Below are 20,124 nucleotides of genomic sequence, written 5' to 3'. Positions count from 1 at the left end.
AAGTACTACCTCACTATCCCCATAGGCTGAAGATGACTATAAACTGAGGTGTTTTTTTTTTTTTAATGGCACTTTTATTTTTAGTACTTAAACTAGTGAAAAACAAGGAGCCTTGTTTTGGAGGCCAAGCCTATAGAATTCTGTTTTTAAGTGAAAGTGTTTAGCAGACTCTCTTGAGAATTAGTGGTTCTTGACCAGCGTGTGCAACTAAATTACTGAGGAACATTTTCAAAATATACAAGTTCTGGACCACATCCTCAATTTGATTGGGTAGCTCTAGAGTGGAATATGTTTTTTGTTGTCGTTTGTGGGGTTCAGTTAGCTGGGTTTTTTTTAAAAAACTGTATGCAATAGATGCTCATGATACAATTGTAAACTATGCAGAAAGCAGAAAGTGAATACTAAAGATTATTCTCCCCAAGGTAGCCATTGTTAATGGTTTAACATTTTTCCAGAAATTGTGTAGGTACAGGTAAACCTCTGTGGGTGTGTTTTTTTCCACAAATGGGTTCATACTATACATACTATTTTGCAGTTATTATTGTTCACTCAGTATTATGTAGCGAGATCTTTTCCTTATCATTACACGTAAATTGTGGTTGGTTCCTTTATTTTTACCAGTTCCCTGTGGGACAGAAGTTATTTCCAGGTTTTGTGTGGGGCTTGTTTGCCTTGTTTTATTGTTTGCTTCTATCATCTAGGCTGCAGTGAGTTTCCTTGCACAATATTTCTTTGCACACTTGTGTCATATTTTCTGAAGGATACATTTTACACGTAGGATTGTTGGTCAAAGAACAGTTCCATTTTGAAGTTTAATAGATAGTGCCAAATTGGTTCCCCAGGGTTGTGCTGATTTGCAGTCCTCCAACAGTATGTGAGGTGCTTCTTTCAATACACGTTCACCAACTCTTTCAACCTTTGTCAGTCTAATGTGTACAAAGATCGTGTATCTAGTGTTTGAATTTTCATTTCTTTAGTGTTGTTGAACACAGTTTCCTATCTTCCTAATTTTTGTAATTCTTTTTCTCCAAACTTCCTCCTTATATCCTTGCTCCTTTTACTACTAGGTTGTACATCTTTTTCTTACTAATGTGTAAAAGCTGTTTATATACTAAGGAAATTTGTTCATTGTTATACATGTTTTACCAATTTATCACATCATCCTACTTTATAGTATTTTTTACCATATAAAATATTAAACTTTTTAGTATTCAAATATGTTTCTTTTCCTTTGATGCCTATTTGTTTATTTGCAGAATGTTTTGGGAAGGCTTCCTAAGTGCGATGACCATATGTTCTAGTTTGCCCCTGTTATCCTAGTTTAAATATTACTAGCACCTCCATTCACTTGTACTAGGTTCTTTTTTGGATAATGAATTATATGGGTATCAAATTTCTAAAAGTGTGTTTTGAAAAATTCTCCAGCTGATATTCATTAAATACCACTGGTTTAATGTTTTAAATGATAAATTCTTAGGACAGAATCCCCAGATAGATTCCCTCTACAGTTCTGTTCATTGATCACATATATTGAACCCTGGAGTACAGAAAGCATTTTGAGATGCAAGAGGAAATAATAACTATAAAGGAGAAAATATTCAGAAAGTTTTAGTTCATTTACTATGCTGCAGATGATGGGAAAATATAAACTGATAGACATGAGTAAAGTTTGCCTGAGTGAAATATGTGTGGATATCACCTCAGGGAGCGGTATAGCAATCACCGAGAAAAATGCATTGATCATGAGTGTGTGGGTCAGTGATTTATCACAAAGTGAACATACCTTTGTAACCACTATACATGTGCCTCTTCCTTTGTGCCTCTCCTCAAAAGGTAGCTACAGTACTGACTTATAACATCATAGATTAGCTCTGTTTTTGAACTTTATTTAAATGGAATTATACAGTACACATCCTTTTATGAGAGATTCATTCTTGTTTTATGAGTAGCAGTGTTTTTTTTCATTTTCATTGCTTTCTGGTATACCAGAATATACCAGAATGTGGAATGAATATACCACAACTTGTTTATTCATTCTACCGTTGATGGAAATATGGGTTGTGTCCAGTGTTTGGGCTTATTATAACTAGTGTTGCTGTGAATGTTGTTATGTAGATGTTTTGGTGCATGTATGCATTCATTTCTTGTGCATTCATATCTAGGGGTATAAATTGGGTAATAGAGTATCCATGTGTCCAAATTTGGTAGATACTGTTAAACAGTTTTCCAAAGTAGTTTTCCAAACTCCTACGAGCAGTCCACATCTTTGCTAACATTTGGAAATGTCAGTTGGAATTTCAGCCATTTTGCTGGGTGTGTAGTGGTCTCTCAGTGTGGCTTTAATGTGTACAACAAATGATGTTGAGCACTTTTTCATATTCTTTTGTGAAGTGCGTGTTATGTCCCTCACCCATTTTTCTATTATATTGTCTGCTTTGCCTTGTTGACGTCTAAGTATTCTTTCCATATTCTGGATACTGGCCCTTTATTAGTTTTATGTGGCAAATGTCTTCTCCCACTCCCTTAATACTGTCTCTTCATTTTATTGTAGTCCAATTTAACAATCTTTCATTTTATGGTAAGTAGTATGTTTGGTTTAAGAAATCTTTTCGTTGAAATATTCTCTTCTGTCAACTCCTAAAAGTGTTATGATTTTACTTTTCACATTTAGATCTATGAACCATCAATTGATTTTTATGCATGGGGTTAGCTATAGGTTAAGTTCCTTTTCTCAGAAGATAACCAGTAAAACAGTACTATGTACTACAGTACTATTTTTGTTTTGTTTTTGACAAGGCCATTCTTAATGCTCAGCAGTGTCACTTTTGGCAGTAAGTCAAGTATCCGTGTGTATATGTGGGACTTTTTTCCTGGACTGTGTTCTGTTCCACTGGTCTTTGTATCCATCTTTGTGATGTACCACACTGTCTTCCTAGTCATTATATCTGGCAGTGAAAGAGTATCCCCCGGCCTGCCCCCCACCACACACTTTGTTCTTCACGATTGTGTAAGCTCTACTTAGCCATTTGTATTTGCATGTTCACTTTATTGTCAATTTTTTTTAAAACTCCTAAAGGCAGTGGGAATCATTGAGGTTTGAGTGTGATAAAAATCAAGTTTTGTACAAGATTTTAAGAATAAGGTCAGCTCAAATCTAGACTCTTAAGATTATCCTTGTTATATCAGCATTGGTTTTATATTCTCTTGTAGACTACTCAATAAACTGGCCTTATTTAAAAAAATCAAAACCAAAAACTAACGGTTAAAGAACATACTTGTTTGAAGTTTCATAGAGAGTTTATAAGTTTATTAAGAAACATGCAATTAAATAATCTTGGTGTTTTTGTTTTCTTTTGTTTTTCAGAACATCTGTGATAAGTCTACCATAAATTGAACTCTTTCAAGAATTCTCTGAAGGAACCAAATAGGATTTTCTTACATCATGACTTAATCTGAATGCAAGAACAAGAAACAGGTTTTATCTCTAAATATAATGAAGGGCTGTGTGTAAACACAGACCCTGACTCAATTCTAATGAGCATTTTAGACATGAGTTTACATCGGCAAATGGGTTCAGATCGAGATCTTCAGTCTTCTGCTTCATCTGTGAGCTTGCCTTCAGTCAGAAAGGCACCCAAAAAAAGAAGAATTTCAATAGGCTCTCTGTTTCGGAGGAAAAAGGATAACAAACGTAAATCAAGGGAGCTAAATGGCGGGGTGGATGGAATTGCGAGTATTGAAAGTATACATTCTGAAATGTGTACTGATAAGAACTCCATTTTCTCTACAAATACCTCCTCTGACAATGGATTAACTTCCATCAGCAAACAAGTTGGAGACTTTATAGAGTGCCCCTTGTGCCTTTTACGGCATTCTAAAGACAGATTTCCTGAGATAATGACTTGTCATCATAGATCTTGTGTGGATTGCTTACGACAATACCTAAGGATAGAAATTTCTGAAAGTAGGGTTAATATCAGTTGCCCAGAATGTACTGAACGGTTTAATCCCCATGATATTCGCTTGATATTAAGTGATGATGTCTTGATGGAGAAATATGAAGAATTTATGCTTAGACGGTGGCTCGTTGCAGATCCTGATTGTAGGTGGTGTCCAGCTCCAGACTGTGGGTAAGAAGATTTTGTTTGATTTTTCTTGAGTTAATTTTTTTCTCTGTGGATAAAATAAGAATTTGCTGACTGTTACTCAAAAGAAAAATCTTAACATGCCAGGTAATTCATTCATTCAGTAGACAAAAATATGTAGACTATGTACCATGTGTCAGGGACAATGTTAGATATTAAAGGCAGGAATTTTGTCTTACTCATTTTTATATTGTCTTTGCATCATATATTCACTTAAGACTGTTTTCAGAAGAAAAGGATAAGATGGTAGAGTGCAGGATCTAGTCCTATTGATTTTCCCCATCCATTTGGAGAATTTTTATTTTGTTATAATAGATGAAATGATCAGACATTTTGTTTGTTAGCTTTTGGTGGGGGAGTCACTCATATAAACTTAAATGACCCTTTTGAAAGGCACCTTAATGCGTGCCACGGTATGATGTGTTGATGTGTTCTTGAGACACAAGATCTAGAGGTTATGTAATACTTCATTTGCCTCAAGTTTTTGAATTACAAATACCATTTTCCCAATATTTAAAGTAAAATAATTTTGCTTGTATATTTGGTTATTATGTTAACAGCAGCTCCTGTTAATAGAGTATTTACCATGTATGGTTGTCAGAATTAGAAAAAAATAGTCGTATGCTTTTCACAAATAAGGAAAGCCATAAACCCTGGATGAGTTTAGCATACCATTAGTAAGCCAGAGTTTATAAATAAGAGTTTGGGAAAACCCAGAACTTCCAAGATTATCTGGGTATTATTCAGAGACAAGGCTGAAATGTGAGTTTGATTTATCAAATGACAATTTCAGGACTCTGTCTGATCAAATCCATTATTAAAAACTTATTGAGCAGCAAATTATCAGATTTTGTTTAGTCTATGAATTCCATAATTTTAAGTGAGAAAGGTAATAGTATGTTTCTAGCCTGTGCAAATTCCACCAGTTTTCCCATGTATCACTAGCACTTGACTGTCCACCAGGGATTTTGGTGAAACATAAAGCATTAAAAATATTAGATTATCTAATTATTTAACATTTTATGAATTCACTAGTTGTGTGAAGGACTTGGAGGTACTGTTCAATATCACATTTGTATTATGATCTCCTATAGGGCAGGATGCTTATACTGTAACATAAATAACAAAATAATATATTAAAGATACTATCTAAACTGGGCCAAGGTTGGCTGTGCTTCCAGGTGTATGGTAGAAGCAAACTCTGGACCTGTGAAGGGTTAAATTCTCAAGAAATGGATGGGAAGAAAATAGGGATAATTAACAGTGCCTTTAAATAGTTTGAGCTAGAGAAGAAGAGCCTAGGTACCATTGTATCACTCTTGATCCTGTGGACCCCTGCAGAATATTTTCACTATTGCAGGTGTGCACATTCATTAGAGTAGATTTCAAGTTGATTACAAATTTTAGGTTTTAAAAAAAAAAGCCTTTTGCAAGTCATTATAGCAAATATCCCTATAGCAAGAGTTCAAACAGAAGTATTTTGCATTTCATCTGGACAAAGTGTGATTTTCTGTCTTTCATGGAAACCCAGGATAAGAGGTGTTTCACAAGTTCCTTTAAGCATTTAATAGCTTTAAAAGAAAATGTGTGAAAATGATGGAACAAATTAAAAGGACGCTTTCGTGTCAGAACCTGTGACCAGGAGAGACTGAGAGAGTAAATCCAGGAGCACAAGCTTTCTGGTCACTAAATAGGTATGTTCTCTTGTTCTGGGTTGATGGATCATGTCATCATAGTGGATAATATCAACACTATCAAGCTAATAGAACATAATAGATAGGGCCGACATAGATTCTCACTTGTATAAGAACTTGATTTGGGGACTTCCCTGGTGGCGCAGTGGTTAAGAATCTGCCTGCCAACACAGGCAGCATGGGTTCAATCCCTGGCCCAGGGAGATCCCACAGGCTGCAGAGCAACTAAGCCCCTGCGCCACAACTACTGAGCCTGTGCTCTAGAGCCTACGTGCCACAGCTGCTGAAGCCTGTGCGCCTAGAGCCTGTGCTCTGCAACAAAGAGAAGCCACCGTGATGAGAAGCCCGTGCACTGCAACAAAGAGTAGCCCCCGCTCGCCACAACTAGAGAAAGCCCGTGCGCAGCAACGAAGACCCAATGCAGCCAAAAATAAATAAATAAAATAAATAAATTTATTTTTTAAAAAAAGAACTTGATTTGGGGGGAAAAATGTGAAACCAACTGGGAAAGGATTGATTATTCACCATATAGAATTGTGAAAATTAGCTATTTGAGGGGAAAAAATTAGATTGTCACCACATATAATAAATTAAAAAAAAATCAAAACAGATTACAGAGGTAAGTTATATAAATAAAAGGAAAAAAACTAAAAGAAAATATAGATTGATTAGCTCACTTAACTGCTATATTATTTAGTAAAATTGGACACACATTTACCCTATAACTTAGAAGATCCACTCCTAGTTAAATGCCTCAGAAACTCTTTACTTGTGTGCCAGGAGACATCTAGTTAAGAGACATGTTTAAGAATGTTCGTAATAGCAAAGAAACAAACAAAAAGTTCATTAACAGTAAAATGGATAAATGCATTTAGTTTCATGGTTGCCTGTTGTGAGGAAGAAGAAGGGATGTGAACTTCAAAGGGGCAATCAAGGAACTTCTAAAGCCACAGATAAACAAGGTAACCATAGGTTCTGGTTTGCCCAAGATAGTTCCAATTCATGCTTATTGTACTGGTGTAAATTTTAATAGCATTACCTTTCTTTTTCAGGTGTTCCAGTCAGGTTGTGAATTATATGATCACCCTACTGATAGTGTTCTTAACTTGTGTGGTAGATTCAGGGGGTATCCATTTTATTATTCTTTATAAATCCTTTGGTATATATGACATTTCTCAGTAAATTTAAATTTTTTTCATAATCTCATACTCTTAGGTATTTTGCACATTTTCTTCTTATTGAGACATCATTGTTAAAAAATAATATGGCTTAGGTATTTTAAGTATTTTGGAGAGGAAGACATGAATGTTAACTCAAGTATAAAATAATCTTAAAATAATAGAAACACCTACTTTAATAGATTCCTTTATTATGAAAACCACTTGATTGTTATATAAGTTAAACAGAAAATTAGTCTTGATTAATTTGGCTATAAATTAATGTTTGGTTTTGTTGGTTGTTAGTAGTCTTATGCACAAAGGGCAAAGAAAACATGTCACAGAGATTAATTACTTTATGTATTTTCATTTGTATTCAATTTATGCTGGCTCACTAGATTAGTAAGAGCATATTTTATATACTTGATTATGTTATAGGTTTTATGGTTGTGTTATGTGGAGAAGATCACCCTGTGACAAAATTTATACATATGCTCTGAAAACATAGAATATTGCATAAGATCTCCTTACAAATTACAATTGTACTCAGCATGAGTGTGGACAGACCTGATTTTGAATCTCTATCCTATCATGTTTTAAGAATTGAGAAGGTTTTTAATGTTATTGCTAGCATAATTCCTAGCACACAGTAAGCTTTTTATAGTTCTTATTTATCATTCCTCATCTCCATTTCTGAAGTTTTGTTTTTATTTTTTTAGATCAGACAGTTCTTCAAATATTTACTGCACCCATGTGCCAGGTACTGGGGATTTTTAATAACTAACAAAAGATGAAAATCTCTGCCCTCTTGGAACTTATTAAAATCTTAGGATTCACAGAGAGAAATTTCTTAGTTAAACTCCATTTATTACTGAAATCTGGCACAGGGGATACTGGTAAATATCTGACTGTTTGACAGTTATTCATAGCAGTGCATAGCCAGTAGTACGTACGTGTAGTAATTTAATCCCTTTCATTGTACAACACTTGAAAGAGTTTTTTCCAGAAATTCTAAATGTGAAATTATGTTTTCCTCTTGCTTTTGATACTTACCAAAATGACCATTTTCTGTATCTGACACCAATTTTACTTAAACATGTAGTTTAACACACTGAGAAATATTGCCCTTAGCTCAGAGTAGAAAGAAAACCTGACCTGGTTTCTATTTGAGACCTCTGAGGGTTTCTGACCTAATAGTCTTTCCACTCTTCTGAGGGCCAGGGCAGATTAAGCTTGTTTAAAGGACAGTATGTATTTCTGAAAACCCCTCTTGCGAAGGGGTCTGGGAGGCCAAACCTGTGTGCTGTGATTTAACCAGGGTGAAGTTATCTGGACTGCTTCTAGAACATGCCAGTCTATACAGATTCAGAGAAAAATCTGGCCATGGCTGAGGAAAAGAATTACAGTGAGGGACATGTAGGAGGGGAAGCATAAGACCTGTCTTGGATAAAAATATCTATTACCTCTGCCTAGGAGGCGTAGTTTGTACATTGTCTAAGCAGGTAGTAAAAAACTGGCATCTTGGTTTCTGTCATCACTTGTTTCAATTGGCTAAGACTACCCTTCTACTAGCACACATTATCCATGTCATCTCATGTGAGTGCTTCTGACTTTACTGGGGAGCTTTGAATATTCAGGAACATTTATTATACTAGAATATAGTTAATGATTTAATGTCTGTGAGCCCCTCAAGAGTAAAAATAAAAATAAAAAGTATTTTTTTCTTTATAACCACAGGTTAACCGCATGCTCAATAAAGAGTTATTGAATGAACAAATCTGAATATATACCATTAATGTAAATCATATGTCTTAGGAACAGTTAATAAACCATTTTTAAGCAGTGTGCTCAACTATAATCAGGTTTGTTAAGCTTTGAGCTGATTTACTGACATTTAAATGGCTCTAAATAATAACTACTCTGGTGGAAGATACTGTTCATAATGGGGTGGCACCATAGGCTTAGGAACTAAGGAACATGTATTTTTAGAATTTTATTCTATCTTTATGACTCTCATTCCCATCCTCCAAAGAAGGGTTTTAGCCATAACTTGCCCGTCTTTTGACATGCTGGAAATGCTTTTGTAGGCTAACCTTTTAGAACAGAGAACAGGTCCAACTTTGATTTTCTCCCGAGGAAACAAGTACATGTGTCTGAGAAAACAAGAACCGAGTTGATACATGAGACACAGGAGACATATCAGCTTTCTCTTACTACTTAGCTAAGGAAATTAGCTTTAGACATGCATCCCAAATGGCCTAACACTCCACCCTGAAATTTGACAGACTTCTGCAAATAATCTGGGCGGTTCTCTACAACCGTAGACCTCCCCTCCCCTACAGCATGTACTGGAAAGCAGAACAGAAAGCATCCTCTCTAGGAAAGCAGATCCTGAAAGGGGGAACCAGGAGATGAGCCTCACTTTGTCTAGACCGTCTCTCAAATATATTAATTAAGTCACTCCTTTCCACGGAATAATAGTAACTTCTTGCTAATGGAATCATGAGCCTATTGATTTGAATATAAAACTTGACTTTTCCCCTTAACTGGATCAAGTAATTTTGGTATTTCTGATTATATTTTCTTTGTTCTTTAAAGGTTGTGTTAAAGCTTTGTGCTTTTGGGGGGAAAAGTTATCGTGGACTCCTGGATAATCTTTCTTTTCTTTTTTCTCATTTTTTAATTAAAAATTTTATTGAGACTATTATATCTTTCTTAGGATTCCATTTCATGTTTGGTATAGTTTGTTCTTCTTAACTTGTTCCTTCATGAGGAATTTGCTCTAGGCAGAGTATATGACCCTAGTTGGTATTCCTACCTCCTCAGTGCTAATTTGTGGAACTCTAGTACGGTGAAACACTCCCAGGAAATACATGTCATGGTCAAATAAATTTGGAAAACAATGTTTACTATATATATACATTATTGGTATGTTTAAAATTATTTTAGCAAATCCTATAGTAAAAAAACAAAAAAGTACTTTAATTTTGCTTAGCGTGTCCCTAACTTGACCATTGAGTTCTTTCTTAGTATGTTTCACCTATTAACAATCCAATAAATAGAAAATATTTCTGGAAAAACTGTCCTGTTTCAGTCCCTTTCTGTCTTTCCCACTTTCTTCCTATCCCTCCACTGCTGCTAAGTAGGAAGGTTTATACATTTCAAGTAACTAGAGATCTTCAGCTGAAAAATAGAGACAGAAAGTAAGACCTGAGTTAAATAAGGGAATCATAGAAGGAAATGGAACCATCTTCTGAACCAAGATTTGTGTACTGTTTGATTTAAATCAGAGATGTTTAGTTAACTAGTATTATTCAGTTATTTCTGTGACCTTCTGCTGAGCCTGTTATTTTCTCAAATAATACCTAATGCATTAGAGCATTGAAATTTTTCTTTAAAGCAAATATTATTTTGTATTTAATTTAGTTTTTACCATTTGCTTCCTTTATAATTTGAGAGCTGTTCTCCAGTGGAAAATAAGTTTGGCTCCCACACAATGAAAATCATCTTCAAGAGTCCTGACATTCTGTTTTCAAAATATGTGAATGCTAGGTACATTTAATTGCTCAATATATAATAGAATGTGCTTAACACAGTTACTAAGATTAAATGTGTATGCAAACGGAACAGTTACATAGTAAACTCAGTAATTGTTAGCATAAGGAAAAAGTTCTAGACAAAATACCCTAACTTTTATAGTTATCAAAATTCACAGTCATGAAAATATTTGGTTAGTATTGTTAAAGATAATCCTGTTTTTCTTTGGAATTTGCTTAGATTGAATGAGACTTAAATGTTTAGCTCTGGGGTAGGACATCTTAGCTTTTGTATTTAAAAAAATACGGCAGAATAGTATAAAACAAGTTTGATGTACTTTATCTCTAACATTTGAGTACATATGATGTGCTGTAAACTAATTCTCTCTTTTCCTTTCCCCCACCTATCTATCCTCTCTCTTTCTCTGCCTCCCTCTCTACACACACACACACACACACACACACACACACACACACACACACACACACTGTTTTATTGAAACATTTTGTTATTCCTAATTTTTAAATATTAATTTAATTTATTATTTTTGGCTGCGTTGGGTCTTCGTTCCTGCATGCGGGCTTTCTCTAGTTGCGGTGAGCAGGGGCTGTTCTTCGTTGCGGTGCACGGGCTTCTCATTGTGGTGGCTTCTCTTGTTGCAGAGCACAGTCTCTAGGCACGTGGGCTTTAGAGCGCAGGCTCAGTAGTTGTGGCGCACGGGCTTAGTTGCTCTGCGTCATGTGGGATCTTCCTGGACCAGGGCTCGAACCTGTGTCCCCTGCATTGGCAGGCAGATTCTTGACCACTGTGCCACCAGGGAAGCCCTATTATGTCCTAATTTTTGAGATATATCAAAACCTACATTTTCACAAAAGCCAAGTGGCCAGATGTTTAATCAGTATTCATCCAAGGTCAAAGTCAAATATTACCAGTGATGAACTTTTGAGATATAAGAATAAATATAAAATTTTATTTTAAGAATTAATTTTTAAAAATTAGCCATCATATTAAATGTTTGACATGATGTGGGAATGGTAATTAACTAATTAGCTAACATGTCAGCTGTTAGTTTGCTCCTGGTAATTACACTGCATATTTTAAAAATTCTAAATAGATATCTATAAGCAGTCATTTTCAACAAACTTAAGTCTCTAGACTCAGAACTTTAAGTAATTTTCATCTTAAAGCAGTTTATAAAGCTCTTTGGAAATTTGATTATTGAGAAGAAAATACGAGTCCTCAGTTTTTTCGCCATAACCCTTCATGTTTTTATGGATGTTTTGCCAGATTTTGGAACTTGTGAAATTTTGAAATGGCAAAATTGACATTCTGCTTTTATTTTTTCTTGTCAAGATGTGAAGAATTCCCTAAAAGGGCTTTTTCTTGAAAGCCTATCTCTAGATAGCCTAAATCACTAACTAGAAATTACTAACTAGAAATTAAGTCAGTTCTTAAAAGTTTTGCTTAGTGATATGCTAGTTACACTGAACAGCCTCTACAAAGGTTAGAATTATGATATAGCCCAATTTCTGCTAATCTACCTCACATATTTTTATAAATGTTTTCTCAGAAAGGATATTTTCTTCCTAGATTTATCTAGTTAAAGCAACCTCGATGATCATATTTACTGAAAATCTGTTTCCCTCTTTAATTATTTGAAAATTCTTAAGCTTGTGTCTAAATTTGGCTTTCACAATCATCACTAAGAATCACTGCATTTTATTCTTGCAGCACGGTGTACATTTATACTTCAGTTGTCCAGTAAGATTTCACCATATAAAGCAGTAAGATTTTTACTTTGTTATGTCTAGAAAGGCTATCGGTGTTTATTTTAAAATGAATATTCAGATATTAATATTCAGTCTAAATGATATACATTATTTATATAGATGTAGAAATGATAATGGTCATTAGTCAAGCATAAATGCAGAGGTACTAGAAATGTCTTGAAGCAGTCATTTGCTTATTTGGCCTTCTAAAGGTCAAGGCCAAAGCTGAAGCTGGTTTTGGCTGAATACTGAGGCTAAGCCAAACTTTAGTGAATCCCTATTTTATGTTTGGGAAAACTTAGTTGTAGGGAGATTGCGTAACTTACAAATTATACAGGTAATAAGTGGTAGAAGTGGAGTTTGGTAGTCTAAACTTTTCTTCTGCTTTTATAAATTGTGACTGACTTAAAAATATAGTTGGTCTTAACATAGTCCCCTACACACACACGGGTTTCCCCATTCTGTCTCTTGCCTTCCCTCCTTTTTTCAAGAAAAAGTAGGATAGAGAAGAGGTTTAGAAGAGAATGCCATTTCCTTTTCACTGAAATTACTACTATTATAAAGACTGCTTTAGATTATAACTTGGGAGAAAATAAAGAGTTTCAAGAATTATTTTCTTTTTATTGAGACTGCAATGAATAAGCTGTCAGGGAAATGGAACTTTCCTAGATTACCCTGTGTTGGTTTAAATTGCCTTTAATTCAGTCGTGTTTGAACACATTTATGATAGACAATGGTAATTGGAAAATGGCCTATCAAAAATAAATTGGAATTTCATATGTAAAATTTAAGTTTAAAGGGTGAGATACTAAGGAAGCAAGAGGTCCAAAATTGGAGAAACTTCCTTACTCCTAACATTTTGCATAATTTAATAGATTATCTTGAAATTCAATGAAAATCTCTGTTACAACTATTATTTAAATTTTATTCCAGTAAGAAGAGGAGCCCTGAAAAACTCGCCTAAATTTCTAGGCAAAAGGTTTTATATTTACAAAAGCCTCTTATACATAGATGACTTGTTTGTTTCTGTTTCAAACACTAGATTTTTTTTTGTGTGTGTGTGGTACGCGGGCCTCTCACTGTTGTGGCCTCTACTGCTGCAGAGCACAGGCTCCGGACGTGCAGGCTCAGCAGCCATAGCTCATGGGCCTAGCCGCTCCGCGGCATGTGGGATCTTCCCGGACCGGGACATGAACCCGTGTCCCCTGCATCGGCAGGCGGACTCTCAACCATGGCGCCACCAGGGAAGCCAAACACTAGACTTTTTTAATTGAAAGTTTTATTGAGATGATTGTAGATTTATGTGTAGTTGTAAGAAATAATACAGAGATATTCTGTATATCCTTCAAACAGTTTTCCTCAGTGGTACCATTTTACAAGGCTATAAAGCAATATCACACCTAGGATATCGATATTGATACAATCTACCTATCTTATTCAGACTTCCCCAGTTTTACTTGTACTTATTTTTGTGTGTGTATTTAGTTATATACCATTTTATCACCTGTAGGTTTGTGTATCCATATCCACCACCATAGTCAAGGTACTGAGCAATTCCATCACAACAAATATCCCTCATATTGCTCTTTTTAAATACATCCACCTCTCTCCTGCCTGCTCCTTGACCCCACCCTATTCCTAACTGCTGGCCAACACTGATCTGTTTTCTGTATCTAAAATTTTGTCATTTCAAAAATGTTATATACATTGAATCATTAAGTATGTGACTTTTTGAGACTGACTTTTTTCACTCAGCATAACACCCCAGAGATTCATCCAAGTTGTTAAGTGTATCAGTGGTTCCTTTTTGTTGTTGAGTAGTATCCCATGGTATATATGCATCATAATTTGTTTAACCATTTACCTGTTGAAGAAGGACGTCTGGGCTGTTTCCAGTTTTGGGGCTATTACAAATAAAACTGCTGTAAACATTTGTATACAGGCTTTTGTGTAAACATAAGTTTTCATTTCTCTGCGATAAATGTCTAAGAGTGCCCAGAATTTATTTTAAGTCAGAAATTCTTAAAGTGCCAAAAATATTAACTCAGAAAATAGATATTAGTCATAAATCTGCTGTTCTCAGTCTTTTATCTGAAGCAAAATAACAAATTTCCTGATGGAGAAATTAAAGTTTGTATACCTTTTATTAGGAGATTGGCACCAAAGACAACTTCTGCCATGCATCTTAAAAACAAAAATATGGGGCTTCCCTGGTGGCACAGTGGTTGAGAATCCGCCTGCCGATGCAGGGGACACGGGTTCGTGCCCCAGTCCGGGAAGATCCCACATGCCGCGGAGTGGCTGGGCCCGTGAGCCATGGCCGCTGAGCCTGCGCGTCCGGAGCCTGTGCTCCGCAACGGGAGAGGCCACAACAGTGAGAGGCCTGCGTACCACAAAAAAAAAAAAAAAAAAAAAAAAAAGAGAATTTATGCATAAGCACAAGATATTCACAAAATGTATGAATTGGCCTCATTTGCCATTAACTGATAGGTATAGCTGATCCATAGTCATTATAATTTTAAATAGGTAATTATTTTATCTTTCTGATTTTAGCATTAACAAGTAGTTGTAAAAATTAGAAATATGTAAGTATATAAAGAAGAAAAAACCCTAATACCAGGGAAACTACTGTTAAGACTCTTGGTATATATCTTTTTAGTCTTTTCTATGTGCATATAATACTAACTTAATATAATTTTTATAAAATTAGGACTAGGCTATGTATACAGTTTGGTGTCCTAGTTAAAAGTTGAAAATTAAACTTTAATAATTTTTTTAGGCATTTATATGTCTTCATTTGTGAACTGTTTATTTTTTCCCCATTTTTATATTGATGAGATATAGATAGTTTTAGGGTTTATGACTGTTAGCTCATGCATAAGTAGAAAACTTTTTCAGGAATAGCATTTAAATTGGATAGTATTTTTACTTAATGAGTATCTTATTTTACATCACATTTTAAATCTTTTTTCTTGTTCTTTAAAGGTATGCTGTGATAGCATTTGGATGTGCTAGCTGTCCAAAATTAACTTGTGGGAGAGAAGGCTGTGGAACAGAGTTTTGCTACCACTGTAAACAGATTTGGCACCCCAATCAGACCTGTGATGCTGCTCGACAGGAGAGAGCCCAGAGTTTACGTCTGAGAACTATACGTTCTTCGTCCATTAGTTATAGTCAAGAGTCTGGAGCAGCAGGTATTTACATCTAACTTCTTCTAGTAAATATTTGACACATATAGAACACCAGTTATTTTAATTTTAAAATGCAATATTCAGTCCCTGTATCCTTTCAGTTTTCAAAAGTGTTTTACGTGTTAGCATTTCTGTCCCAGAAGCACTCATTCTTTCTGTAGAAGAAAGTGGTATTGAGTTGGAAAGATTTTATTGTCCAAAAAAAAACGAAGAAAGGAAGTGTCAGTGATAATTTATATAACTGATAGCTGAAGATGGTCTGAAACTGATGTTTATAAAGGTGTTTTATGCAAAGCTTAGCAACTATTTTAAAAAATATATTAATTTTGAATATATTACCCTTAGAGATTATTTCTCATTGTATAAATATCACCCAGTTACAGATTTAAAACAGTATTTATTTTTGGAATCCTTTTCATTTACATGTTTTGTGAAATACAATTTTTATTTACAGATATTACCAATTCCAGGATCAGGGATTCAGAATCATACCTTAGTGAGGAGTATACTAAGAACTTTGTGTCTTTGGCTAGGAATTTTAAAATTACTTGGAGATCTATACATGAGCAAACATATACATCTCATAAATCTTAAAAAATTTTTTAAAAGTCTGACCATCTTAATGTTCTTTGAATAAAAATTCAAAAAAACCTAATATTTCACATTCATAGAATTTTCACTGTTTATTGGAACTTCAGTCATTTTTAGAAAAATATTAACTTTTTCCATTGATTATAAAAGGAAAAAACTTGGAAAATACAGAAATTTATCAAGAAAATAATTTACATTCCTACCAGCAGTGTATTAAAATAGTCATGTACTTTATGCTACTAGAAAAAAAAGTCTTAATATTTAAAGTTGAATTTAAAATTAAATAAACTTTAAATTCAACACTTAATATTTTATACAATGGACATGGATTTTCTTGCTTGTTCACTGATTGACTTGTTTTATTTCCTTTCCTAAAGATTTGGGGTAGAACTCCAAAGGTGGTAATAATAATCTGTAGGTATTGGTTCAGAAGCAATTCAGAGAGGACCTGTGTATACCCAAACTGTCCTCTGTAGAGTCAGCTATAGCTATTAAGTGGTCCCCTTGGAAATGATATCCCTCTTCTCTAAGTGGGGATGGATATTTATTGCTTACAAGACACACAGACATACAGAGTAGGAGAATGGACTCTGGAATCATCGTCTGGATTCGATTTCCAGCTTCTTCACTTATTCTCTGTGTGACCCTGAGCAAGTTACTTGCCTCATCTATAAGATAAAGATACTAATAATACTTAAGTCCATAAGGTTGAAACATTTCCTGGTTCATAGTAAGTGCTCTGGATATATGAGATAGGGAAACTTAGAGAAACCACAGTCCCCTGCTAGAGATTTGCATATATCTGAACCATCATTAAAGAAAAAAAAAAAAGAAATGAAATGACTAAGAGATGACTTTTGTTATTAATTTTAAAGTAAACATCATGATTTAGTCATGCCCGTGAATGTTGGTCTTCCTCATAGTCACCGTGGGAGATTTTATGTTTATTTAGCAGTGCTATCCTGGAATGCCTTACTGGTCATAACCCTTGTACATTCACTTAAAATTATCCCTTTAATGTGAGTTTGATTTCTGGGGATGACCAAAAGTTCCTTTGCAGCTAAGTTTAACACCTAGAGTAACATACCAAGTTGAATCACTGGTTTGGTGTGGATCCAAAGTAAGATGTGCTTATATGATCATGAGTGTGACTTTTTATATATATAAAGTAGCTTTGAAAGTAATTATGAAAGAAAAACTTCCAAATGATTTGAGTTAAATAGTAGCATTGTTGGAATAGCCTCCCTCCCAAGGTGATTATTTTAAAAAATAAACTTCATTTGGAATTTTTCCATGTTGATTTAAAAATCTTATCTCATTGTTCTGAAAATATAAGGTACATGCATTTTCACCTACCGTGTTCCAAAAATAAAAGCTCTCAGAACAAAAGTTTAGTGGTAGTTTCCTTGATGTGTAATCTATGAAAAAATTAAAACCTTGAACTTGGCTTTTCACTGACTTGCGGAAAGACAAGAGGAAAGGGAACTACCATCTGAAATAGTTTTATTAATTCCTGTTGTTCTAGGTATCGTGGTATTTTTTGGTCTCTCATTATCATGATACATTAAAAAATAGTCTGGGGGCTTCCCTGGTGGCGCAGTGGTTGAGAATCCGCCTGCCGATGCAGGGGATACGGGTTCGTGCCCCGGTCTGGGAAGATCCCACATGCCGCGGAGCGGCTGGGCCCGTGAGCCATGACCGCTGAGCCTGCGCGTCCGGAGCCTGTGCTCCGCAACGGGAGAGGCCACAACAGTGAGAGGCCCGCATACCACAAAAAAAAAAAAAAAAAAAAAAAAAAAAAAAAAAAAAAAATCTGTACTTTTAACAATAATTGCTTGGTATAATAATAATAATTGGTTGGCTATTTCTTTCTAATCAGTTACCTGTATGCTTAATTATATGGTACATTAAATAATTTCTATTATGATTATATTTGTCTTTAAACTCTGACAGTATTGTATCTACACAAGACTCTTATAGCTACCAGGGAGTTAACACACTTTGAGTTACTGCATTTTAAATGAAACACATATTTTTCATTTTTGTTGCCATGTTTCTCCCCCTTTATAAAAATATATTTAATTGGCTCAGCTCTCCACCTACCTCTGTCCCCTATTACTACCACCCCTAAAGATAATCACTGTTAACATTTTGTTGTAAGTCTTTATAGGCAATGTGGCAGAGGCAGGGGAGTTTTAAAACAAGTTTTGAGAACATAATATTTGGTAACCTAGAGTTCTTTTCTTAATATGACAATGGCACATATTTTAACAAAAAATAGAAATATAGTAATTTAAAAAGACAAAAGCTTTGCCAAACACTTTAAATAGAAATGGAAAACTTTTTTTTTTTTTTTTGTATAAAGGAGCTGTGGATTAATTGATGCTTGGGGAGTGGGGCATCATTTGACCATCTAATCATTAAAACAATTTTATTTAGAATTTTTGCATTTGGAAACTATTTTGAGAGAAATACATTATCTAATATGAACAGTAAAATTTTTTTTTCCAGTTTGTTGTTCCAGAAACGAGACAAAGCAGACAAAACAGCTTTTTGTAGACAAACAAGTATACAGAGAGTGAAAGCATGCAAGTACAAATATATAAAGAGACACATATCATTAGATTGCTTATGGTGTTAATTCTCTAACATGTAATCTTAGCATATTAAAAGGCTTTTTTATGTTTTTAGAACCATGAAAATGAATGGGAATATCACCTGTCAGTTTGTTCTGAAGATTGCATATGTCAGAGCCAAAGCCTGAGTCTTTTTCCTCTCACCTCTAATTGGGATATTTACTCTTTGAGAATACTCTGAAATGAGGAAGTTTATCAGTTAATATGCCACTTAAGCAGAGTATTAGCATTTCTTTAATTTAATGTACTAGCTATTATATTAGCTATAAAAGCCAGCATTTTTCATTCATGCCCAGTGTTAAAAACATTTTCATGCAGACTTTGTGTTCTTTGGATCATTTAAATCATGACATGGATTTTTAAATTTTTATATTCTAGTAATTGTGTTTTGGTCTGGCTGCATAGAGTTGTCAGTTTGCTCAAAATTGTTTGAATCATTAAAACTAATTGTGAGCATCGACCAGTTCTTAAGTTAAAAAACAGCTTTGGCCCTAAATGAAGCGCTAAGGAAACCTGAGTTCACTGATAAAGCACAGGTAAAACTGACCATAAAACTTGTAGAAAGGAAAATAGAATATAGCTTAATGCTTATCATGTAAGAAATTGAAACAAATACTTGAATTCAGTGGCTTGCACTATACATATCTTTTCTTAACTGTCTTATGTGTAGTTCAAAAATACAGGTGATTACTAGTAACAGTAAATAATTACTGGTTGCTATTTAAATAGATGCCAAAGTTCAAAATAGTTGCATAATTTGAGATAACTCTTATTCTGTGTCAGCGATTCCTAAAGTTATGTACCACTTGATTGTAACTTGGCATCTTTGTGCACTGTAACCATATTACTATACACGAAGCATACCACAGCATTTGAATAAATGAATAAAATGGACGAAGTTAACTAATTAAAAACGGTCATGAATCTAAGAAAAAAAATCATGAAGAACCTAGGGGTAAGACGGGAATGGAGACACAGACTTACTAGAGCATGGACTTGAGGATATGGGGAGGGGGGAAGGGTAAACTGGGATGAAGTGAGAGAGTGGCATGGACCTATATACACTACCAAATGTAAAATGGATAGCTAGTGGGAAGCAGCCGCATAGCACAGGGACGAGATCAGCTCAGTGCTTTGTGACCACCTAGAGGGGTGGGATAGGGAGGGTGGGAGGGAGACGCAAGAGGGAAGAGATGTGGGGACATATGTATATGTATAACTGATTCACTTTGTTATAAAGCAGAAACTAACACACCATTGTAAAGCAGTTATACTCCAATAAGGATGTTAAAAAAAAAAAAGGTCACGAGCATAACCAACAAATGGTTGCTTAAATTCTGAAACTATTTTCCATTAAGTGTTTATAACCATACACTCCTTACTTAACATCTTCTTACCTCCTCC

The 20,124-nt window shown here is 34.7% G+C and overlaps 1 protein-coding gene across 1 annotated transcript in view; it reads left to right on the top strand.

Annotated features, from left to right (window-relative positions):
- The window catches only part of RNF19A (ring finger protein 19A, RBR E3 ubiquitin protein ligase), a 59,171-nt gene that overhangs the window by 22,538 nt on the left and 16,509 nt on the right, over nucleotides 1-20,124 (top strand). The window contains exons 2-3 of the mRNA XM_059042468.2: nucleotides 3,365-4,130; nucleotides 15,288-15,496. Coding sequence (XP_058898451.1) covers nucleotides 3,457-4,130; nucleotides 15,288-15,496 — 883 coding nt within the window. The 5' untranslated portion in view covers nucleotides 3,365-3,456. The remainder of the gene's footprint in view (nucleotides 1-3,364; nucleotides 4,131-15,287; nucleotides 15,497-20,124) is intronic.

The sequence above is a fragment of the Kogia breviceps genome, chromosome 17 (assembly GCF_026419965.1).
Source record: "Kogia breviceps isolate mKogBre1 chromosome 17, mKogBre1 haplotype 1, whole genome shotgun sequence".
NCBI lineage: Eukaryota > Metazoa > Chordata > Mammalia > Artiodactyla > Physeteridae > Kogia > Kogia breviceps.
Note: the sequence above shows the minus strand (reverse complement) of the source record. Positions and strands in the feature narration are given on the sequence as shown.